The sequence below is a fragment of the Oncorhynchus tshawytscha genome, linkage group LG21, assembly GCF_018296145.1.
Source record: "Oncorhynchus tshawytscha isolate Ot180627B linkage group LG21, Otsh_v2.0, whole genome shotgun sequence".
In the NCBI taxonomy this organism is placed as follows: domain Eukaryota; kingdom Metazoa; phylum Chordata; class Actinopteri; order Salmoniformes; family Salmonidae; genus Oncorhynchus; species Oncorhynchus tshawytscha.
In genome coordinates, this window is record NC_056449.1 from 2,941,682 (window position 1) to 2,967,970 (window position 26,289).

Genomic DNA, 26,289 nt, shown 5'->3' on the forward strand with positions numbered 1-26,289 from the left:
TTAACCCTTGGCAACGCAGACGCTCGTTGGCACGAACGAGCAGTGTGGGTGCAATAATTGAATAATATAGATTTCCACATTTATTTTGCAACGCACGCAACGCGAGTGGTGTAGTCAGCCTGTAAGGAGTAAAGTTAGGCTCCTTTAGTCCAATATTGGGCTAGGCCTTTAATACACTCTGTGTCCCAGTCTTTCTATGGATGTAATGTCTGTGGGTGTATTATGAAACTATTAGTGTATGCAGATGAGCAAAAAAATGGTGCTGTAGATTTGTTTTTGCCATTGCTTGATATATTTTAAATGTGAGAATATGTTGCACTTTTAAGTTGAATTGGTGCCTATGAAAAAAATGTGAAATGTAATGAACAATGTTTTCAATATCCAACTTTATCCTCTGCAATACTTTTTACAGTAGGTAATAACAGAGGTGGAAAAAGTTCTCAATTGTCATTCTTGAGAAAGTAAAGATACTTTAATATAAAATTACTAAAGTGAAAGTAACCCAGTAAGATACTACTTGAGTAAAAGTATCAGATTTAAAATGTACTTAAGTACAGTGGTGGAAAAATAACTACATTTTCATACATGAGTAAAAGTACAAGGTAAAAGTAAATGCTAAACATCAAAATCCTTATAACAAGTCGGCACAATTTCCTTTTTTATAAATATTTTTGAAAGCCAAGGGCACACTGCAACACTCGAACATAATTTACAAGGGACATTATCTTGATAAGTGTGTGAATTTGACCTTTTTACTAAGCATTCAAATTGTAACTAATACTAGTAAAAAGTACATAATTTTCTTTAGGAATGTAGTGAAGTAAAATTAAAAGTAGTTAAAAATATAAATAGTAAAGTACAGATACCCCAAAAAATGACTTAAGTACTACTTAAAATTATTTTTACTTAAGCACTTTACACAACTGAGTAATAAGCTGTAGTCAGGTGGTCATTACCAGGTTATGATGAGGTTTTAACTATGACCAGTACATCATATAGCCCATAATGACCAACTGGTCATATGGTGGTTAGCGAAAGACTCCATAAAAACTTCATTTTTCAACCAGTTTGCGACTGACATCTTTTCAACCAGGTTCTGCCCACTGGGTCATCTGAAAAGTATGCGTGCATGAGCATTGCAAAATAAGTTGACATGTTATTCAATCATTTCACCCACACCGCTTGCGCTCGTGTATGCATAACCAAGGGCTAAAATAGAACGTGGTTTTATTTGAGGCGCTGCAAGTCCCCTCCTTATTGGATAGCAAGTCCACTCCTTACTGGATATCAGGAAGATACAAACCCACATGGATGCTTGAAAGACAAACAAGGAGAGATTCATTAAAGATAAACTAAACTAAAAATAGCCTATCATACTGGCACCATGCAGCAAAGCGCATCGGTCATATCCCCGGTGAGCACTCATATTCATTCCATATCATTGTTGGGTCAGTGCCACATAAAAGTTTGTTTTTGGATGGACATCATACTGTATTTGTGTCTCCCCTTCTCGTCAACCTATTATAGGGACCAGACAATGTCGTTTTTATAGATATGTTTGTCAGTGTCAGCAGAGTAGGCTTCCCTGTAATCAGTGGAGGCTGGTGACTAGAACCATTTAGGAGGATGGGAGACCCACAGTATAGGGGCGGAATGCACAGAGATGACAAAGTGTATTTCAAAAATAGTCAAAGACTAATTCTTTTAAACTAAAGCATTTAATAAAGACATTTAAAATACAATATTATGGGGAATAGGAATGAGAGGTCGTCTTACACCATTTTGGAAAGGGATCACAGCAGTGATTGAATGACGGTATGAGGCATGAGTTGAGGTGTTCAGAGGCTTGACCAATGCAGGACAGGATTTGACTGGGAAGACAAAAAAATATATAAGACAACACACTATACAGTTAGACAAAGGAGCTAAGAATGAGTTAGTCCAAGCAAGGAGTAAAATCATTGATATGTAATAATGTGACTGTGTAAGTGATTGACTCTACATGCAGTAATGAGAGAAAATTGATAGGGTACTCACAGTGCTTGGAGGGGAAACATTCAATGTGCCAGTGGATGAGCAGGCACATGAGACTTGGCTTCAGTTCATGCCAAAAGAAAGTTGACAATGGTAGTGGAGGGGACTTAGCTGTAAATACAAATGGCAGATACATTCCATTACAGCAGCGCCATCATAGATTTGGACAATGAGTTTCTCTATGAACTTTTTTATTTTTTATTTCACCTTTATTTAACCAGGTAGGCTAGTTGAGAACAAGTTCTCATTTACAACTGCGACCTGGCCAAGATAAAGCATAGCAGTGTGAACAGACAACAACACAGAGTTACACATGGAGTAAACAATTAACAAGTCAATAACACAGTAGAAAAAAAGAAAGAGTCTATATACATTGTGTGCAAAAGGCATAAGGAGGTAGGTGAATAATTACAATTTAGCAGATTAACACTGGAGTGATAAATGATCAGATGGTCATGTGCAGGTAGAGATACTGGTGTGCAAAAGAGCAGAAAAGTAAATAAAAAACAGTATGGGGATGAGGTAGGTGAATTGGGTGGGCTATTTATCGATGGACTATGTACAGCTGCAGCGATCGGTTAGCTGCTCAGATAGCAGATGTTTAAAGTTGGTGAGGGAGATAAAAGTCTCCAATTTAAACTCAGACATCTCAAAATTCATAAAGTCAAACACAGATTGCGCATCTCGCCCACTTGACACATTAAAGTAGCCCAAGAAACGTTCCTGAATAAAGCCCTGACCATCCACATACCTGAAGATAACTGACAACTGCAAGCAAACTGGTGCAGGTCCCAGAGCGGTGGGGCAATTTTTAACAGTTGAAGAGACTGAAAAATGGTCTCGTTTTCATCCGATACAGCATGTCAGATTCCTAATGTTTAGGTGTAGCCTAGGCTGCTGCAACATCTATGTCATGAATTTTTGCTTGTGTCTGTCCGGAGTGATTATGTGTTATCCTCTTTGCTAAATAAATACCGGAAGAAAGTGGAAAGCCTACCTGAGCGCACGCGAAAAAAAGCCCTGGGTCAAATTCTCTGTAATATAACTTTTAATGGATGAGGCGATGGAAGCTATCAAATCATTCGGAATGGTTTTCAACATCCCAGAAAAGACAGTCGAAAGTTCCATATGTTCAGCAAGTAAAGCATCATAATGTGCAATTATCTCTGCAAGCTCTTGTTAACGGAACTTTTCATATCGTAGTGTCCACCTAAAATAAAAATTATTGCATTCCCTGCTTTTTTTTTCGTTTAGCTGAACCATCAATGTTCTTCAGGTAGGGCTGGGCGATATGGCCAAAATGTAATTTTTAACCAAATGTTGCAATTGCGATTTAGATCAAAACACTTGGGTGAACTTTTGGAATCATGGAAATAGAATGTTTATTCTTATTCTATAGTTAGAATATAAATAATAGTGGCCACTTTGAATACAGTGTTGTTTGACATGACAACGAATGAAAATGCCATGGACGAGTTGTGACAGGTTAGGAACAAAAGTGATGTTCAGTGTTTCCTAGGGGACCATATAATCTTTGCCTACATTAAATCTTTATTCATGTAGCCAACATATTCATGCTTCGCCTATTCCTCTTTGATTTAGAAGATACTGTTGCACAAACGACATGCTGATTTAGGCCTCCATCAGCACTGGTAACAGGCTGTATTAGCTAGCAACGTTTGCTCTGACTCGGTACTTGTATTAGCCAGCTAACACTATTTAGCTTAGCTTGCTAAGAAAATAAAAACTAGCTGTTTGCAGATGTAAGACACACAAACTAATATTGTAATTATAGAATGCTTGTGGATTTATATTAAGATAAAATTGGAAACATCGTTGTCATCAACATTGTTGCATGTGCTGCATTGACCATGCAGACTGACCGAAAGTGTCTCGTGGTCAAGCAACAACAAATGCGCTCCTTGAGTGACGGGGTGGGACTCGGTCTATGTGGTAAGCGGCATGGAGAGAAGGAGGAGGCTCAAGTAACGGAGTAAACTATTTTAAATGGACGTTACACACGGCGTATCACATGTAACAAACCAAACATTCAAATATCGTTATAGAAGGTAAAGTCAAAACCCAAACCGGTCCGCGCATCAATACCGGTATATAGTAAATTACTTTATACCGCCCAGCCCTATCTTCAGGTCATTGCACCCACCCACCTTTCAACCAAGGCTCAGACTTTCCAAAAAGCAGGTAAGGCCAGCAGTACAGGCCGCCTGATGAAAGGCTCTCTGTTCAACAGCTATACTTTTGATTCGAGTTAGTGTTGAACGCCCTCACCTTTTCATGTCATAATAAAACTGATCTATAACGACACAAGGCCAGACCCAGATGCAGACACGGGAAGCAGATGGTTTGAGCTCTGATATTTATTATACTCCAAGGGGTTGGCAAAAGGCAGGTTGGGGACAGGTAAGAGTTCATAACCAGGTCAGAGTCCAAAACAGTACAGGGTGGCAGGCAGGAGGGCTCAGAGTCAGGACAGGCAAGGGTCAGAACCAGGAGGACGAGAAAAAAGAGAGATTGGGGAAAACCAGGAGCTAGGAGAAAACTGCTGGTTGATTTGGCAAACACAGGTATAAATACACAGGGGATAATGGAGAAGATGGGCGACACCTGGAAGGGGGTGGAGACAAGCACAAGGACAGGTGAAACAGATCTGTGTGTGACAAAAACAGTGTATTTTAATACATTATTTGGTGACATATGAATATATTTAGTATAGTTTTAATGTTTCACAATTTTATTTTTATGAAATTTCACTGAGGTCCTCCTCTGAGGAGCCTCCACTGCCTGTAATGTGTTCAGTAGCGGGGCGTGGGTAAAATCACACACCTTTCTCTATAGCTATAGAGAAAGGAGCAGCGTTTTTGTCCTCATTATATAAATGCTTGAATCTTAAAATGATGAAATCTTTAAAAAGGAATAAGTAAGATACAGTAGATGTGTTTTCTCTGCCCTAAGGACCCTGTCACATCCTGATCTGTTTTACCTGTCTTTGTGCTTGTCTCCACCCCCTCCAGGTGTCACCCATCTTCCCATTATCCCCTGTGTATTTATACCTGTGTTCTATGTTTGTCTGTTGCCAGTTCGTCTGGTCAGGTCTTACCAGTGGTCTTTCCCGCCTTCCTGTTGCGCTAGTTCTGTTTCCTAGTTTTTCCTGGTTCTGACCATTCTGCCTGCTGTCCTGTACCTGCCTGACTCTGACCTGATCACGAACCTTTGCCTTCCCTGTGATATTAATAAATACTCTGAGAACTGTACTATCTGCCTCCCATGTCTGCATCTGGGTCATATCCTAAGTTGTGATAGACCCAATGTATTTCAGCACCCATCTGGACCAGGATGGAGAGTCAAGTTCCAGTATTTCCATTGAATAGGATGTAGTGAATGGACATGTAAAAAATTAAAAATAAATCAGTTGTAGCCTATTTGACATGGAAGTTTACTGTCACCCTATATCCATTTGCTTTGCTGTTACTGTTTCCTGTGGAGAGGCCAATGTTACATGTTGTTGGTGAGTGGGGCCATAAATAGACTGCTGCAGAAAGATCGCACAGCATAAATTGGGCTCCATCTTTTGGCATAGTAGTGGAATTACTGAAGATGTCCAATAATGCTTTCTTGTTTAGGGTTTTATATCTCTCGCATATGTTGGGTTTTATGTGTTCAAATCAAGCTTTATTTATAGACAGACACGGAATGCAATACAATGTGCATTACAGGAAAAAATGAATAAAAACAAGGAAAAAAGAAACTGAAATATTTACAACACAAACACAAGAGGATAAACTAAAGAATAACAAAACTGAACGACTAAAAAGCACCCTAAGGAAAAACAACGCTAAAAAGGTGTGTTTTTAATCACAGTTTCAGCCTCTCTCAGGTTCCATGGCAGGCTATTCCAGAGGCTGAAGGCATGGTAACTAAAGGCTGCCTCTCCATGCCTCTTGGTCCTAGGCTTTGGGATAGTTAAAATGCCAGTGCCAGAGGACCTGAGGGACCTACTGGGTACATAACTTAAAAGCATGTCTGACATGTATTGTGGTGCACAATCGTGGATTTATTTAAAAACCAATAGAAGAATCTTAAAATGTATTTTAACTCACAGGCAGCCAGTGTGGAGACCTTGGTCAGTACCCATGCTGCAGCATTCTGTATGTTTTGCTGTTGACCAATGGCTTTCTTGGGTAAACCAGACAGGGGAGCATAAGAGTAATCAAGCCTGCTTGTAATAAAAGCATGGATGAGTCCCTCTGTATCAGCCTCAGAGAGAAATGGTCGCACAGTGGCAATGTTCCTCAGGTGTTAAAAAGCTAATTTGGTCACATTCCTAATGTGTGATTCAAAATTGACTTCAGTCTAAAATAACACCTAGGTTTTTTTTACGATGTGTTTTATCTTTATTGCTTGTGAATTAAAATATGTGGCCAGATTCTCTCTCTGTGCTTTGGCTCCAACAATAAGTACCTCAGTCTTGTCTTGATTTAGCTGCTGGAAGTTATGATCCATCAAAGTAATTCAATCACTAATACAGTCTAATAATTTATCCATGGAGCTAAAATCCTTTGGTGACACGGAAATGAAAAGTTGTGTATCAGCTGCATAACAGTCATAATCAATGCTGTGCTTTCTGATAATGCTGCCAAGGTGTAACATAATGTAATGAAACTGGCAGGGAGCAGGTCTCGAACCCTCAACTTTCCAGCCCACTATCAACTGTGGCACAAAAGCAAGCTCAAGTGGCAGTCGATATCCAACTTATAAAACCAGGGTCGTTACAATATAGAAACTGAACAGTACCGGACCCAAAACCGTGTTGCCACTACATTAGATAGGGTGTAAAAACTATTAATTAAATGCAGCAAGCTGCCAAATTGATGAGCTGCAATGACATACAGATGACATGAGTGAGAGGCAAAGTCCAATAGAATCAAACTGAGTAGCAATATGCCGATGAGCAAAATGGTCGACTGATCCCTTTATTTGGTAATTTAATGTATTTAAAAATATATATACAAAATAAATTAAATATGTAGCTAATTTGTCCACATTTAGCTAGATGTTTCATCAGGCCAGACACTGTCATCAAAAACAGTACAGTGCTGGCATCGCTGATGAAACTCACGTGAGAATTTTCACCGCTTTTTCAAAATGACCTTCAAAAGCCCAGTGGTGTGTGATGCCCCGATCTGGGCATGATTTTGTTTTAGCATAATTTATTGTGTTAAATAATTATACTGCACCCTAAACATAAACTACATGTAGTTTGTAAGTATATAGTCTATAATTATGTAATATAATACTTGGATAACGTTGTAATTTATTTTTGAAGGATGTAATTATACCCAGGCAATCTTTAAGTTTCTAAAATGGGTCCGTTTCTCAATGCATGGAGCAACTCATGTGTCAGTTAATTCGAGAAAATCGGAAGTTCAACTGCATTGTTGGAGAGTAGCGGTGCTGCAATACCGGTTCTGACAGGCTAAATATATTCCTAGATTTGTCGTGGAAATTACATCTCTCGAACGAAATAAGATATCTATACCTGGGTCCTCGCTAAAATCGACAAAAGCTCAACAGTTTGAATTTGATCATTGCGGCTTCCATTTTAAAGCCAACTAGCTTGCTACCAGAATTGTCAAAAATGTTAAGTGTTGCAAGAACAGCTTCAAGGTCTCTCCCCTCTCCGAACTGCTCAAGAAGCGTGTCCTCCTTGATAAAGAAGGTAAGTCAGTTAAAATTGTCCCCCAAATATATCCAATATGTTAGGTTAATTAAATGTTTCCAAGAGGTGTAACAAGAAATGAAGGATAACTGATGGCTAAGCGTTAGCTCGCTTGCTAACTAAAAACGTTACATAAATGTCGCAGTTGGCTACCATACTAGCTAGCTACTAACGTAAGTTAACTAGCATCTGGTAGTGGATAAAACGAATGACTAGCTAGTTAACAATTGTCAAGTCATGGTAAGTAACTGTTAAATAATTATCTAGCTTGCTAACTATGTTCCCAGCCTGGGCTTGAGCCTGGTCAGGTAGACGAACTAGCCAGCTAACGTTAGCTATGACGCAACTAGTAGTAACTAACTAATGTTAGCTAACAAGTTCACTTTTAGGTTAGCCAGAATGTTCTCTCATTCATGTGTCCTTCGTCTGAACTAAACATACTAAGTCATGTTCATTGACGATCACAGTGGGGTTAAGTAACTAACGTTAGTTGGCTAGCTTCCCTCGTATAGTCTGATTGAATTTGAAGACTGCAGCAGAGGCTAGTCCTCTCAGGCAAGCTAATCTAGCTAACGTTACCTAACATGGATGTTTGTATAACCACCTCGTGTTATTTCAATGTCTTTTAGCTAAATCCTCAACCAGTGAGTTGGTTTAAACTGACTTAAGCGGGGTGTCAAGACCTTTAGCTGGTTATAGACACGGATCGTTTTATTTGCGCAAGATAATGTTAGCATTAGCAAGCTGCTGAAGTTTACCGGTCTTGTTGTGAATGGGGGTGTCATTCATTGTTTTATGTGAAGAGAACATCTGTGACCTTCATTGTGGTGTTCCTGTCCACCCACCCTAGTACACCGCAGTCCTATGGCATAATGTTCAAATATCATAACCAAACATAATGTTACACACGCTTATCTATGTAACTATTTCACTCATGGACACCTTTGCGTTTCTTTATACCAAATGTGGATTACTGTGCGTCATGTCTATGCCCTGTGTGAATTGTTTCTTCTCATATTGGTTGAAGAAGTTAAACAGATTTCACTAATAAGTAGTCATGGTAGCTAATCAATGTTTTTTTTTTGCCAGGCTTGCTGGAATGGATTCCAACAAGATGCTTTCAGAGCGATGTCCAGACGTGACTATGCGTAAGTATTGTTAGTTATTTAACGTTACTATACAACATTTATTCCTTTAACATCCATGAGCAGCTCTTAGCATTTGTACTTACTGTTTGACATTGTTTTACAGATCGGAGGCGATCAAAGGATCCGTGATTGGAATTGACCTGGGAACTACAAACTCCTGTGTGGCAGTCATGGAGGGCAAACAAGCGAAGGTCGGTTGAAGTTTTACAGGTCATTTTATGTTTGTGTGACCTGTGTAATGAAAAGACCATAGATCCCTTTGAAATTCTCCTCTTATAGTTCCTTTTCTAGATTGTTACTGATTAGTTTGTTGTGTGACAGGTACTGGAGAATGCAGAGGGAGCAAGGACAACTCCTTCAGTGGTGGCCTTCACAGCTGATGGGGAGAGACTGGTGGGCATGCCAGCTAAAAGACAGGCGGTCACCAACCCTAACAACACCCTCTATGCCACCAAGCGTCTCATCGGTCGCCGTTACGATGACGCAGAGGTTCAGAAGGACCTGTGAGTGTGTTTTGTTAAATTAGGCCTCAGACCGTACTAGCCATTGTAAAGCATCATTAGTTGGAAAATATTTTGTCGTTTGAGATGAATGTATGACATTGTTATTGTTGTGGCTTTACAGGAAGAACGTGCCCTACAAAATTGTTCGTGCTTCCAATGGTGATGCCTGGGTGGAGGCCCACGAAAAGCTATACTCCCCCAGCCAAGTCGGTGCCTTCGTGCTGATGAAGATGAAGGAGACGGCAGGTAAACTACCAATCAATCTTTATTGCCCCCGGGGGGAAAACTAGCATGTCAAAATTCTGTTCCCAACTACGCCTGCCTGTGTTCTAAAAACCTTGCTCATTGTAAAATTGTCTTGGTTTTAGAGAACTACATGGGTCACAGTGTGAAGAATGCCGTTGTCACCGTGCCAGCCTACTTCAATGACTCCCAGAGACAGGTAAGAGCCTTCCTTTGTCTGCTAAATCATTTGACTGGAACACACGGGTGGCCAAAAGCTATTCCTTTACCATTGACTCACAGAATGGTGATCTAGCAAGCCTCTCAACTGATCAGTACATGTAATGGCTGCCGTTTTACGGGCTCCTAACCTATTGTGTTTTATTTTTTTTATTTTGCATTATTTGTAACTTATTTTGTACATAATGTTTCTGCCACTGTCTCTTGTGACCAAAAAGAGCTTCTGGATATCAGAACATCGATTACTCACCTCGTACGGGATAAAGATTATTTAACAAGTCGGACGCAAAGGATTCACTTCAGACACCGGACAAGATCCAAATCCCCGTCATTCGCATGGAAAAGAGAGAAATATCGGACGTACACTACCGTTCAAAAGTTTGGGGTCACGTAGAAATGTCTTTGTTTTTGAAAGAAAGGCACATTTTTGTTCATTAAAATAACATGAAATTGATCATAAATACAGTGTAGACATAGTTGTTTTCAATGACTATTGTAGCTGGAAACATTTATAAGAAAAAAAAAACTTTAATAGAATATCTACAGAGGCCCATTATCAGCAACCATCACTTCTGTGTTTCAATGGCACGCTGTATTAGCTAATCCAAGTTTATCATTTTAGAAGGCTAATAGTACCTGCAAAACACTCGTCTCAAAGTTAAACCGTGAAGATGCTACTTCGGGATGCTGCCTTCTAGGCAGAGTTCCTCTGTCCAGTGTCTGTTCTTTTGCCCATCTTAATCTTTTCTTTTTATTTGCCAGTCTGAGATGAGACTTTTTTTTGCAACTCTGCCTAGAAGGCCAGCATCCCGGAGTTGCCTCTTCACTTTTGAAGTTGAGACTGGTGTTTTGTGGGTTGTATTTAATGAAGCTGCCAGTTGAGGACTTGAGGTGTCTGTTTCTCAAACTAGACACTAATGTACTTGTCCTCTTGCTCAGTTGTGCACCGGGGCCTCCCACTCTTTCTATTCTGTTTAGAGCCAGTTTGCGCTGTTCTGTGAAGGGAGTAGTACACAGCGTTGTACGAGATCTTCAGTTTCTTGGCAATTTCTCACACGGAATAGCCATAATTTCTCAAAACAAGAATAGACTGAAGAGTTTCAGAAGAAAGTACTTAGTTTCTGGCAATTTTGAGCCTGTAATCGAGGCCAGAAATGCTGACGCTCCTGATACTCAACTAGTCTAAAGAAGGCCGGTTTTATTGCTTCTATAATCAGTACAACAGTTTTCAGCAAATATAATTACAATGTTTTTCTAATGATCAATTAGCCTTTTTTAAATGATAAGCGAACACAACATGCCATTGGAACACAGGAGTGATGGTTGCTGATAATGGGCCTATGTAGATGTATATTTAAAAAATATATGCTGTTTCCAGCTACAATAGTAATTTACAACATTAACAATGTCTACATGGTATTTCAGATCAATTTGATATTTTAATGGACAAAACATGTGTTCTTTCAACAACAAGAACATTTCTGAGTGACCTCAATCTTTTGAACGGTAGTGTAGGTCGGGGTGCCTTGTACGGATCCGACGGCAAGTGGGTAATCCGCCGCTACTATCAGTCCTATTAGCCAACGTGCAATCAGTGGAGAACTGGATGAGCTCCGATCAAGACTAACCTAGCAACGGGGCATTAACTGTATCTTATGTTTCACCGAGTCGTGGTTGAACCAGGAAATGGATAACATACAGCTGGCTGGGTTTTCCGTGCATCGGCAAGATGGAACAGCTGCCTCCGGTAAGACGGGATGGCGGTCTGTCTGTTTGTAAATAACAGCTGAAAGCTAATATTAAGGAAGTCTCTAGGTTTTGCTCGCCTGAGGCAGAGTATCTCATGATAAGCTGTAGACCACACTATTTACCAGGAGTTTATCTATTTTTCATAGCTGTCTATTTACCACCACAAACCGATGCTGGCAATAAGATTTCACTCAACGAGCTGCAAAAGGCCATAAGCAAACAAGAAAATGCTCATCCAGAGGCGGCGTTCCTAATGGCCAGATACTTTAATGCAGGCAAACTTAAATCTGTTTTACCTCATTTCTATCAGTGTGTTAAATGTGCAACCAGGGGGACAAAAACTAGACTATCTTTACTCCACACACAGAGACGCGTACAAAGCTCACCCACCACCCAAATCGGACCATAATTCAATCCTCCAGGTTCCTGCTTACATGCGAAAATGAAAGTGGTCAGATGAAGCAGATGCTACGCTACAGGACTGTTTTGCTTGCAGACTGGAATATATTCTGGTATTCTTCTGATGGAATTGAGAAGTACCCCACATCAGTCACTGGATTCATCAATAAGTGCATTGATGACTTCGTCCACACAGTGACCGTACGTACATACCCCAACATACCCTGAGCTTTCAAGGAGCGGGACTCTATCCCGGACACTTATAAGACATCCTGCTATGCCCTCTGAAGAATTGTCAAACTCCAGCCACCCTATTCATAGATTGTTCTCTCTGCTACTGCACGGCAAGTGGTACCGGACTGCCAAGTCTAGGTCCTAAAGGCTTCTTAACAGCTTCTACCCCCAAGCCATAAGACGCCTGAACAGCTAATCAAATGCCTACCAGGACTATCTGCATACGCTGCTGCTCTGTTTATTATCTATTAGAGGTCGACCGATTTAATTAGGGCCGTTTTCATAATCAGAAATCTGTATTTTTAACATTTTTATAGCTTTATTTAACTAGACAAGTCAGTTAAGAACACATTCTTATTTTTAGGCAGCTCGGGGATTTGAACTTGCAACCTTCCGGTTACTAGTCCAACGCTCTAACCACTAGGCTAACCGTTCTGCCCCGGAACAGGCACTGAACCCACTGTTCCTAGGCCGTCATTGAAAATAAAAAGTTGTTCTTAACTGACTTACTAGTTAAATAAAGGTAAAATAAATAAAAAATAAACAACAGATTTTCACCATGTCAGCTCGGGGGATCCAATCTTGCAACCTTACAGTTAACTAGTCCAACGCAATAACGACCTGCCTCTCTCGTTGCACTCCACAAGGAGACTGCCTGTTACGTGAATGCAGGAAGCCACGGTAAGTTCCTAGCTAGCATTAAAAAACAATTATAATCACTAGTTAACTACACATGGTTGATGCTATTACAATATCTTATCTAGCGTGTCCTGCGTTTTATATAATCTGACTGAACATACAAGTATCTGACTGAGCGGTGGTAGGCAGAAGCGGGCGCGTGAACATTCATTCAAACAGCACTTTCGTGCGTTTTGCCAGCAGCTCTTCGTTGTGTGTCAAGCATTGCGCTGTTTATGACTTCAAGCCTATCAACTCCTGAGATGAGGCTGGTGTAACCTAAGTGAAATGGCTAGCTAGTTAGCGCGCACTAACTAGAGGGACGGAAGCTATACTGTTAACCTGGCAATACTAAAGTGCCTATAAGAACATCCAATAGTCAAAGGTTAATGAAATACAAATGGTATAGAGGGAATTAGTCCTATAATTCCTATAATAACTACAACCTAAAATTTCTTACCTGGGAATATTGAAGACTCATGTTAAAAGGAACCACCAGCTTTCATATGTTCTGAGCAAGGAACAGAAACGTTAGCTTTCTTACATAGCACATATTGCACTTTTACTTTCTTCTCCAACACTTTGTTTTTGCATTATTTAAACCAAATTGAACATGTTTCATTATTTATTTGATGCTAAATTGATTTTATTGATGTATTAAGTTGAAATAAGTGTTCATTCAGTATTGTTGTAATTGTCATTATTAAAAAATCGTCAGATTAATCGGTATCGGCTTTTTTGGTCCTCCAATTATCGGCGTTGTAAAATCATAATCGGTCGACCTCTATCTATGCATAATCACTTTACCTCTACCTAAATGTACAGTACCAGTCAAAAGGGTTTTTCTTTATTTGTACTATTTTCTACATTGTAGAATAATACTGGAAACATCAACTATGAAATAAAACATATGGAATCATGTAGTAACCAAAAGTGTTAAATCAAAATATATTTGAGAATCTTCAAAGTAGCCACCCTTTGCCTTGACAGCTTTGCACACTTGGCATTCTTTCAACCAGCTTCATGAGGTAGTCACCTGAAATGCATTTCAATTAACCGGTGTGCCTTAAGTTAATTTGTGGAATTACTTACCTTAATGTGTTTGAGCCAATCAGTTGTGTTGTGACAAGGTAGGTGTGGTATACAGAAGATAGCCCTATTTGGTAAAATACCAAGTTCATATTAGGGCAAGAACAGCTCAAATAAGCAAAGAGAAACGACAGTCCATTACGTTAAGACACGGAGGTCAGTCAATTTGTAAAAGTTGAACATTGAAAGTTTCTTCAAGTGCAGTCGCAAAAACCAAGCGCTATGATGAAACTCATGAGGACCGCCACGGGATTGGAAGACCCAGAGTTACTTCTACTGCAGAGGATAAGTTCATTAGTTACCAGCCTCAGAAATTCAGAGTTCAAGTAACACAACTTGACATTTAAAAAAAAAAAAACCATTAACTGTTCAGAGGAAACTGCGTGAATCGGGTCTTTATGGTCAAATTGCTGCAAAGAAATCACTACAAAAGGACTCCTGTAAGAAGACATGCTTCGGCCAAGAAACACATGCAATGGATATTAGACCAGAGGAAATCTGTCCTTTGGTCTGATGAGTCCAAATTTGAGATTTTTGGTTCCAACCGCCATGTCTTTGTGAGACGCAGAGTAGGTGAACGGATGATCTCTACATGTGTGGTTCCCACCACGAAGCGTGGATGTGCTTTGCTGGTGACTGTCAGATTTATTTGCACTTCAAAAGGCACACTTAACCAGCGTTGCTACTTATTACTCAATCATATCTGGTTTGCACTTAGTTCCACTATCATTTGTTTTTCAACAGGGCAATGACCTAAAACACACCTCCAGGCTGTGTAAGGGCTATTTGACTAAGGAGAGTGATGGAGTGCTGCATCAGATGACCTGGCTTCCACAATCCCCTGACCTCAACCCAATTTGGGATGAGTTGAACTGCAGAGTGAAGGAAAAGCAGCCATCAACTGCTCAGCATATGTGGGAACTTCATCAGGATTATTGGGAAAGCATTCCTAATGAAGCTGGTTAAGAGTGCAAAGCTGTCAAAGGCAAAGGGTGGCTACTTTGAAAAATCTAAAATATATTTTGATATGTTTAACATGCTTTTGATTACTACATGATTCCATGTGTTATCTCACATGGCTACCTTGGGGCAACGGGTAGCCTAGTGGTTAGGGTGTTGGGCCAGTAACCGAAAGGTTGCTAGATTGAATCCCAGAGCTGACGAGTCTGTCGCTCTGCCCCTGAACAAGGCAGTTAAACCACTGTTCCTAGGCCGTCATTGTAAATAAGAATTCATTCTTAACTGACTTGCCTAGTTAAAGGATTAAAAAAATAATAATAATAGTTGATGTCTTCACTATTACTCTACAATGTAGAAAATAGTATAAATAAAGAAACCCTTGAGTGAGTAGGCGTGTCCAAACTTTTGACTGGTACTGTACATATTACCTTGACTAACCTGTGCCCCTGCACATTGACTCTGTGCTGGTACCCCCGTATATAGGCTCGCTATTTTATTGTTGCTCTTTTTCATTATTTGTTTTTATATTTATTTTAGTAAATACTTAACTGCTTTGTTGGTTAAGGGCTTGTAAGCATTTCACTAAGTTCACCTGTTGTATTTGGCGCATGTGACGAATAACATTTTATTTGATGTGTATAATGAGTAGCTAATTTTGTTTACAGGCCACAAAGGATGCTGGTCAGATTGCTGGGCTGAATGTGCTGCGAGTCATCAATGAGCCCACTGCTGCTGCTCTGGCCTATGGTTTGGACAAGACTCAGGACAGAATGTAACTACAACAACCCTACAAACTGCTGTTAACTTATGAGACCATGACCCTAACTTTTTTTTGATCCATGCCTAAAGGTGTTTTGGCTCATATTTCATACCTGTCCCTGATTTGTAGCATCGCAGTCTATGACCTGGGAGGTGGCACCTTTGACATCTCTGTCCTGGAGATCCAGAAGGGTGTGTTTGAGGTGAAGTCCACCAACGGAGACACTTTTCTGGGTGGAGAGGACTTTGACCAGCACCTACTAACCCACATTGTGAAGGAGTTCAAGCGAGAGGTGAGAAGGGGGAAAATATCCTGGATACACACCGTTCTATGACCAAGCGCATCTGCCATATTCACGTGAGCCAAACATTTTGATCAAACCTTTGATTTTTCTTTTCAGTCTGGAGTTGATCTGACCAAAGACAGCATGGCTCTGCAGCGAGTGAGGGAGGCAGCTGAGAAAGCCAAATGTGAACTGTCATCATCCCTGCAGGTGAGTTTCATCATCCCACAGCAGACATTTCTCTCTACCTATTTGGGAGGCTAATGATTAGTCTAAACAAGACCATTGTCAACAGAAGTAACTTGTTTGTCATTTATACAGTCCCTGGACTCTGTCTTTATTTGAAAATCTGTAATCCCACAGCAGTAGTGGGCTGTACAGGCCAGCCCTATGCCTGAGCTAGCTACACTGCTGAGTGAGGAAGTCTTCTGGCCCAGGCCACATTAGAGCAACTGTTTTAGTGGATGATGAGCTGTAGCAGAGCTACTGGGGCAGCCCTACTCAAAGGGCTAACAAACATGCAATGCAGAGCTCTAGGGCGTGGCGATATTCAAATGTGGTTTTGCGCGATATTCCAAATGTCTGTATCGTAAGAATCAAGTCATGTTTTATGCTCTTTCTGCTGTGGCTGCACGTTCCCATTTTAAAGGCTCTGCAGTGGCCATACAGCATTTACTGTGATGCAGCCTCTGCAGAAGTCAGAACATTCATACTACTTGCACTTCAGGGAGCTGTCCATAAACACTCAATAAATTGGTCTGCACAGCACTACTCGTAGTGATTCAAGGCTAATCTCTATAGCCACCCAGCTAATTAGTTTAGGCTATTGTTTGTGTATTGTACACTATGTAGAGGTAAAAATCAGAGTATAATGCTTGTATAGATATCAACCCCTATGGAAGGCTTATATTTAGCCTGGGTATAATTTCACAAACCCTCAATTCATGAGATTATTGCTGACTGTTTGAAATGCAGAATATTTTACCTTTGTACAACAGCTTATTTAGATAAAAAAAAAATGTTTAAAGTTATGTTGTGACTCGACCGTAAAATTGCCAACAACAATTCAGATTTTTAGACTACATCGGCCAGCCCTACGGAGCTCGAGTAAACCTTAACACCAAATTAAGATGTTGTCTATATGGAGATTGTAATAGTATGTAAGATTGATATACATTGAGCTCCAAGTATTGAGACAGTGACACATTTGTTGTTTTGGCTCTGTACTCCAGCACTTTGTATTTGAAATGATGCAATTTCTGTGATGTTAAAAGTGCAGACTGTCTTGTCTCGACCAAAAGCCACCTTGTTTTAGAGAATTTGGCTGTATGGCCTCCCAACTGCAGACCACATGTAACCACACCAGCCCATAACCTCCACATCTGGCTTCTTCACCTGTGGGATCATCTGAGACCAACCACCCGGACAGCTGAGGAAACTGGGTTTGCACAATCGAAACATTTCTGCTCAAACAGTCTCAGGGAAGCTTCTCTGCATGCTTGTCATCCTCACCAGGGTCTTAACTTGACTGCAATTCAGCGCCGTAACTCACTTCAGTGTGCAAATGCTCACTTTCAATGGCCCGCCGGAGAAGTAGGCTCTTCACGGATGAATCCCAGTTTCAACTGTATCGGGCAGATGGCGTTGTGTGGGCGAGCGGTTTGCTGATGTCAATGTTGTGAACACTGTCTCATGGTGGGGTTATGGTATGGGCAGGCTTACGCTACGGAAAACGAACACTTGCATTTTCTGGAAGCTGAATGTCCCAGTTCTTCAATGGCCTGCTCTCCCAGACATGTCACCCGTTGAGTATGTTTGAGATGCTCTGGATTGACGTGTACGACAGCGTGTTCCAGTTCCCGACACTATCGACATCCTGATCAAGTCTATGTGAAGGAGATGTTGCGCTACATGAGGCAAATGGTGGTCACACCAGATACTGACTGGTTTTCTGATCCACGCCGCCCCTACCTTTTTTTTGTTTTAAGGTATGTGATCAACCGCTGCATATCTTTATTTCCTGTCATGTGAAATCCATAGATTAGGGCCACATGAATTTATTTCAGTTGACTGATTTCCTTATGAACTAACTCTGTAAAGTCTTTGAAATTTGCAGTTTTTATTTATATTTTTGTTCAGTATAGTAGTGTTTAGAAACATTGTATTCTCAAAATAAACTAACTCAAATGGCATTTATTTAACATTTCTATTGGGCACAATCTGAAATGTGAAAACTGATCAGAGTTGTGATAAAAGGACTACCTTGCTGTAACTGTTGGTTTGAGTTGGGGCTATTGTGGTTGTGTACATTTTAAAACTCTAATGGGGATGTGGAGTTCAAAGGGCTGTTGCCCAGTTTATTATTTCAGTTGAATTGTTGAAGATAAGGTTGAGGATGTAAGGTTGGGCTGGTTAACAAGGATGCAAAGGAAACAAATGTACATGAATCTCAACAATAAAATAATATTAGTGAAGTAACTTAAGTGATGTTTAAACATGAGTAAAGGAAATGCATGAAGCAACTGGCTCAATCAAATGAGTGTATGAATTAAGAACAATCTTACTTAAACTCATCCAAAAAATACACACAGGGTTACAAGAGAGAAGGTGTCTTGTAACAAAACACTTGCAAACTAAAACGTTATGGTCTGCCACACTGGTTAGTGACAGGTGTGGGTATTTAAAGGTGATGAAGGCACTGGAGTCCCGCCTCTGGAGTGGGATTGGACAGGGGATGGTCGTTGCTGAGGGGACTGTCGTCAGGGTAGGGACAATTCGACTACAGAAACAACCAAAACAAGCTGTAAATGCATCCAACAAATTTGTAGTCATTGTGTGCTATGAATGTGACCAAACCCTTAATGAAACTGTTTACCGGAAATGGATGAAAATACCCTCCAAGGTTCTGGAGTACAGAGCCAAAACAACAATGTGTGCGTCACTGTCCCAATAGTTCTGGAGCTCACTGTAGGTTACCCCCTTTTCAGTGACGATGGAAAAAACACTCATAGATCCTTGGTTCTCCCACAGACCGACATCAACCTGCCCTACCTGACCATGGATGCCTCTGGCCCCAAGCACTTGAACATGAAGATGACCCGCTCCCAGTTTGAGGGCATCGTGTCTGACCTGATCCGCAGGACAGTGGCCCCCTGCCAGAAGGCCATGCAGGATGCAGAGGTCTCCAAGGGGGACATCGGCGAGGTGCTTCTGGTCGGTGGTATGTCTCGTATGCCCAAGGTGAGCAGATCTCTCCCTGGTTCTATCCCACCTCTTCATCATGCTCTGCCCCCGTCTGACCACCCATCCTGTTGTCTTCTCTCCCAGGTCCAGCAGACAGTCCAGGACCTGTTTGGCCGTGCCCCCAGCAAGTCAGTCAACCCAGATGAGGCTGTGGCCATTGGAGCTGCCATCCAGGGAGGTGTACTGGCTGGAGATGTTACTGATGTGCTCCTTCTGGACGTCACGCCCCTGTCTCTTGGTATAGAGACCCTTGGAGGGGTGTTCACCAAACTTATCAACAGGAACACAACCATTCCTACCAAGAAGGGCCAGGTGAGGGACAAATATCAGATTTTGTTCTGTCTGAAGCAGTGGTGAAACCTATATTAATTGTATGTACTTCATCAGTGGTACTGATTCATTTTTCCTTGTGCTTAGGTGTTCTCTACAGCAGCTGATGGCCAGACCCAGGTGGAGATCAAAGTATGCCAGGGAGAAAGAGAGATGGCAGCAGATAACAAGATCCTGGGACAGTTCACTCTGGTAAGTGTCCTAGCTGATTCATACTTACACTAAGTATAGTATCTTTTAAGTCTCTGAAGGATACTGTCTTACTGGTGTTTCTCTCATGCAGGTTGGAATACCACCTGCCCCACGTGGAGTACCTCAGATCGAGGTCTGCTTCGACATTGACGCCAACGGAATCGTGCACGTGTCTGCCAAAGACAAAGGCACAGGCCGTGAACAGCAGAGTAAGATCATCTAACAACCTGCCCTTGAAATACATGTTAACTTATAGTAGGTCTTCAATAGTATGAATTTACTTCGTCTAACACTGCCATTTCCCTCACTTCTCCAGTTGTTATCCAGTCCTCCGGTGGCCTCAGCAAGGATGACATTGAGAACATGGTTAAGAATGCAGAGAAGTATGCCGAGGAGGACAGGAGGCGAAAGGTAGGGTTGACAATTTTCTTATCAAGCATCCATTCAACTTATCAGTTACATCAACTGCAGGCTACTCCCAGCTGGAGTTGTGTGTTTTGATAACCATGTGACTGTGAATGCTGACAGTTGTCCTTGAATCCGTTTGTTTTTGCCCAGGACCGTGTTGAGGCTGTTAACCAGGCCGAGGGCATCGTCCATGACACTGAGTCCAAGATGGAAGAGTTCAAGGATCAGCTCCCTGCTGATGAGGCATGTCGGACATTTTATTATATTAATACATTGGTTTTAAAGTGCTTTTCAAAAAACCCAGACACTGAACAACAAAATTGACAAGAACAGATATAAATCTGATAGTCCCAGTATTTGACTTTCTTCCCCCATCTTTCAGTGCAACAAACTGAAGGAAGAGATTACCAAAGTGAGAGACTTGCTGTCACGGAAGGACGAAGAGACTGGCGAGAATATCAAACAGGCTGCCACCACCCTCCAGCAGGCATCACTCAAACTCTTTGAAATTGCTTACAAGAAGGTAATTGTCTCAACACCCCAATATTGTCAAATCTTTTTTCCTTAACTTGCAGTTCTAACAGAGTTGGAGTAAGCCTGGATTGTTTGCTTAGCTTGTCAATCAAGAGCCCAACATACTTTTTTTTACAATGGGTAAATTGAAATATTACGTATTTATTAACTGAATATTTGTCAATTTCTTCCTAGATGGCATCAGAGAGGGAAGGCAGCAGCGGCAACAGCTCTGGATCATCATCATCTGAAGGTGGAGCTGGAGAGAAGAAGGAAGGCCAGCAGTAAAACCTTTGCGATTGTCATGGAGACAATGGGAACATGGACTGATGGGCTTGGGAGCGTATACATGTTCTGAACGGCGGCTATTGCCTTCAAGTCATTCTCACATACTGTGTTTTTGCAGTAAAATATACAGTATAATGTATGTTCTTCCACCCCTATTAATTTAATTGTCAAAAACAATATCCTGTCCATTTTAAAAACATTTATTTGCATCTGTTTATAGCAATTATTTGTTTGTCGTACCGTGACGCCATTTGGGTTTCATTTGTACATGTAGCTCTGCTTCTGTCCGGTCAACTGACGACTCCAGTGGAAATGCAATAGAAGAAGCTTGGATATTCTCTAGCTTCATCCTGTTTATCAAGTCTATCTGCTCTATGAAAACATATGTACAGTGATACGAGTAAAGCCACATAGGTGTGGTTAAAGATGTATCATTTTATTTCTGTTCTTAGACATTTGAATCCTTATGCTGGTATTCCTTTCAGTACAGAGGAGCCCAGAGTTGGCTCATTCTTGACATTATCATGGGTCTGAACTGGGAGAGAATACTTTGCATACAAATAGAAACATCGACGTATGATACATTTGTTTTTACATTGGTAATGTGGACTATACCAATGAGTGTAATTGGATGAGGATGCACATTAGTAACACATCTCACTTTGTTAAGAATGTAAAAGTCATTGCCCTGGAGATTTTGTTTTGCCAGAGGCAGCATTTCGCACAGGACAGCTATCAAAATACGTCTGGTATGTGGTGGGTTTGTGAGCCAGGAGGTTGTACCGTTGCTCATTTTTCTAATAAAATAATAAATTTCAATGGCGTTGTGTTGGTCTCCTTTTTTAAATTAGGAATTTGTTCCTTTGGCAATTGGTGACCAAGTCTACTGTGTCTGGAAGTGACTCAAACATCCTTTTAAGCTTTGTTTCACGACTTAGTTACAACTTGACTTCAGGATTGTATTTCGATTTGCTCTCCTTAAATATGTAATTGTTTTTGCTTCAGGGCATAAAAACCACTGAAGTATAATAACGGGAGACTGAAAACGGTTGGACATCTTGGATGCAATGTAATCACCAAGGGCCCAGCGGTTCCGGTCTATAAGCACAGTTTTGACTGCTCCTACAGTTGTTTCAGTACTGCAGATTTATTGACACCCAGCCTGGAAAGAGCATTTCCATACATGGCCAGATTGGAAAATATACTGTAATAAGACCGTTTAATCATCCCCTTTTGTGCACAAAATATCCATTGAATTGTTCAAATATTTGTTGCTTAGGCCAAGTGTATTTTTCATTCATGGCCGAAGATATTAACATTTTATATTCATCCATTGTCTGCCATGTTTTTTTGGGGAATGCTTTGCTGTTTGCACTGCTCCCTGTGAGTGCTGGCGCGTATGCGATATATATAAACCGGATGCAACCAGGATATAGACAGTTCATGAATCAGCATATGGGTATATTACCTTCAAAACAACGGGTGGACATCTTGGACACAGTCTCCAGTTCTTATAACTCAGTGTAATCTACTCACGTTTGCATATGCCGATTCATGGACAGTGCATATCCGGCTTTCATCTAGTTTATATGGACAAACATCACGTGCACAGGGAGCATTGATGACATCTTTGGCTGTGCGTGATAGGTAAAAAAATCGTCCTTAGCAAAAAACGATTTGAATAATTCAATGAATGTTTTGTGCTCAAAGTTGATGACTAAAGTGTCTTATTACGAATGTTCAAATCTGACATCGCTATGTTGCCATATATGGAAATTGTATTTCTGGGCAGGGCGTCAGTTAAACTGCAGTACCGAACCAAAACTGTAGGAGCAGTCGAAGCCGTGCTTCTTAGACATGAACTCTGGCCCGTTGATTAGAAAAACTACAAACTGTGTCCTGAATTAGACTAGTGCCATGGCCGCCCAGCTATATGCCGTCCCCAAGTTTTTCTCCAGTATTCCTTGTATAACTACCTGGCTAGCTGAACTATGATTGTTTTCGTCCTCATTGCTAAACTTCATAGATACTGCACCCTCAACGTCAAAACTCATTTGCTATTTAAACAATCATGTAACTAAGAACTTTGCTGGAAAGAAACTTGAAAATTATGTATTGTTGAATTATCATGACTAGTTCGAACTGTTGTGTTGTAAGACAATAGTGGCGAAAGATATCATTACTACTTAATGCATATCCAAGTCCAGTTTTTGAGATCCACAGAGGGTGATGCAGGCAGCCCAGTACATCACTGGGGCCGAGCTACCTACCATCCAGGACCTCTATCCAGGCGGTGTCAGAAGAAAGCCCGAAAATCTGCCAGGCTCCCATCGCCCAAGCCTTAGTATGTTCATTCATTCATGTTCATTCATTCAGGCTTGTTTTCGAGTTGCTGTGCGTTTTGTTGCCAACCTGTTTTGCTACCTGACAACTTTACGGTTTTCACTTAATTACCGTTCATATATTTATTTATTTTTTCCTCAACTTTTTCACTCCGGACGCTTTATCTGGACACGATTCGTCAGGACCTCCAACAGCCGAAGCTAAATAGTAACATTAACATGATGCCTTCTAATTGCAGCCGCTGTACTCGCCTTACGGCGAGGATAGCTGTGCTGCAAGCCCAGCTTCAGACGCAATCGTTAGGCAAGGGTAATTTCAGTGTAGGAAAGGATGAAACAGCGTCTGTGCCACCAGTAAGTACAGATAGTAGTATAAATCCCCTGGCACAGTCCCCGCAGCCGGACAACTTTCTCACGGTTTCTGGAACGAAATGCTGTAGGAACGCTCAACCGGTGTCACTCATTCAGCCGACAGAAACTTTCAACCGGTTTTCCCCATTAAGCAGCGGGTCGGAGTCAGAGGCCGATTCTTCTCTGGTCTCTACTCCTCCCGTTACGGAGTCTGAGACGCCGAAGCTTCCCAACATTAGCTCTGCAAATTGAAAACTCTAGTCATTGGCGACTCCATTACCCGCAGTATTAGACTTAAAGCGAATCATCCAGCGATCATACACTGTTTACCAGGGGGCAGGGCTACCGACGTTAAGGCTAATCTGAAGATGGTGCTGGCTAAAGCTAAAACTGGCGAGTATAGAGATATTGTTATCCACGTCGGCACCAACGATGTTAGGATGAAACAGTCAGAGATCACCAAGCGCAACATAGCTTCTGCGTGCATATCAGCTAGAAAGATGTGTCGGCATCGAGTAATTGTCTCTGGCCCCCTCCCAGTTAGGGGGAGTGATGAGCTCTACAGCAGTCTCACAACTCAATCGCTGGTTGAAAACTGTTTTCTGCCCTTCCCAAAAGATAGAATTTGTAGATAATTGGCCCTCTTTCTGGGACTCACCCACAAACAGGACCAAGCCTGACCTGCTGAGGAGTGACAGACTCCATCCTAGCTGGAGGGGTGATCTCATCTTATCTACCAACATAGACAGGGCTCTAACTCCTCTAGCTCCACAATGAAATAGGGTGCAGGCCAGGCAGCAGGCTGTTAGCCAGCCTGCCAGCATAGTGGAGTCTGCCACTAGCACGGTCAGTGTAGTCAGCTCAGCTATCACCATTGAGACCGTGTCTGTGCCTCGACCTAGGTTGGGCAAAACTAAACATGGCGGTGTTCGCCTTAGCAATCTCACTAGGATAAAGACCACCTCCATTCCTGTCATTACTGAAAGAGATCATGATACCTCACATCTCAAAATAGGGCTACTTAATGTTAGATCCCTTACTTCAAAGGCAATTATAGTCAATGAACTAATCACTGATCATAATCTTGATGTGATTGGCCTGACTGAAACATGGCTTAAGCCTGATGAATTTACTGTTTTAAATGAGGCCTCACCTCCTGGCTACACTAGTGACCATATCCCCCGTGCATCCCGCAAAGGCGGAGGGGTTGCTAACATTTACGATAGCAAATTTCAATTTACAAAAAAAAAAATGACGTTTTTGTCTTTTGAGCTTCTAGTCATGAAATCTATGCAGCTGCAGCCTACTCAATCACTTTTTATAGCTACTGTTTACAGGCCTCCTGGGCCATATACAGCGTTTCTCACTGAGTTCCCTGAATTCCTATCGGACCTTGTAGTCAGCAGATAATATTCTAATCTTTGGTGACTTTAATATTCACATGGAAAAGTCCACAGACCCACTCCAAAAGGCTTTCGGAGCCATCATCGACTCAGTGGGTTTTGTCCAACATGTCTCTGGACCCACTCACTGTCACAGTCATACGCTGGACCTAGTTTTGTCCCATGGAATAAATGTGGTGGATCTTAGTGTTTTTCCTCATAATCCTGGACTATCGGACCACCATTTTATTACGTTTGCAATTGCAACAAATAATCTGCTCAGACCCCAACCAAGGAACATCAAAAGTCGTGCTATAAATTCACAGACAACACAAAGATTCCTTGATGCCCTTCCAGACTCCCTCTGCCTACCCAAGGACGCCAGAGGACAAAAATCAGTTAACCACCTAACTGAGGATCTCAATTTAACCTTGCGCAATACCCTAGATGCAGTTGCACCCCTAAAAACAAAAAAAAATTCTCATAAGAAACTAGCTCCCTGGTACACAGAAAATACCCGAGCTCTGAAGCAAGCTTCCAGAAAATTGGAACGGAAATGGCGCCACACCAAACTGGAAGTCTTCCGACTAGCTTGGAAGGACGGTACCGTGCAGTACCGAAGAGCCCTTACTGCTGCTCGATCATCCTATTTTTCTAACTTAATTGAGGAAAATAAGAACAATCCAAAATTCCTTTTTGATACTATCGCAAAGCTAACTAAAAAGCAGCATTCCCCAAGAGAGGATGACTTTCACTTTAGCAGTGATAAATTCATGAACTTCTTTGAGGAAAAGATTATGATTATTAGAAAGCAAATTACGGACTCCTCTTTAAACCTGCGTATTCCTCCAAACCTCAGTTGTCCTGAGTCTGCACAACTCTGCCAGGACCTAGGATCAAGAGAGACGCTCAAGTGTTTTAGTACTATATCTCTTGACACAATGATGAAAATAATCATGTCCTCAACCTTCAAGCTGCATACTGGACCCTATTCCAACTAAACTACTGAAAGAGCTGCTTCCTGTGCTTGGCCCTCCTATGTTGAACATAATAAACGGCTCTCTATCCACTGGATGTGTACCAAACTCACTAAAAGTGGCAGTAATAAAGCCTCTCTTGAAAAAGCCAAACCTTGACCCAGAAAATATAAAAAACTATCGGCCTATATCGAATCTTCCATTCCTCTCAAAAATTTTAGAGAAGG

At 41.3% G+C, this 26,289-nt stretch overlaps 1 protein-coding gene and 1 long non-coding RNA gene across 2 annotated transcripts; one reads left to right on the forward strand and one right to left on the reverse strand.

Annotated features, from left to right (window-relative positions):
* Positions 1–1,565: 1,565 nt before the first annotated feature.
* On the reverse strand, positions 1,566–4,638 carry LOC121840340. Its single transcript, XR_006079513.1, has 3 exons — positions 4,203–4,638; positions 2,038–2,145; positions 1,566–1,871 (listed from the first exon to the last, which is right to left on the reverse strand). It is a non-coding gene; the product is annotated as an uncharacterized LOC121840340 (long non-coding RNA).
* Positions 4,639–7,452: 2,814 nt separating this feature from the next.
* On the forward strand, positions 7,453–21,829 carry LOC112220698 (stress-70 protein, mitochondrial). Its single transcript, XM_024382538.2, has 17 exons — positions 7,453–7,771; positions 8,861–8,919; positions 9,023–9,110; positions 9,241–9,422; positions 9,544–9,668; positions 9,791–9,864; positions 15,659–15,765; positions 15,883–16,045; positions 16,154–16,246; positions 19,067–19,276; positions 19,364–19,591; positions 19,697–19,801; positions 19,893–20,010; positions 20,118–20,212; positions 20,360–20,452; positions 20,592–20,732; positions 20,918–21,829. The coding sequence occupies exons 1-17, from the start codon at positions 7,691–7,693 to the stop codon at positions 21,008–21,010; spliced, it is 2,055 nt and encodes a 684-aa protein (XP_024238306.1). The 5' UTR covers positions 7,453–7,690; the 3' UTR covers positions 21,011–21,829.
* The last annotated feature ends 4,460 nt before the right edge of the window (positions 21,830–26,289 follow it).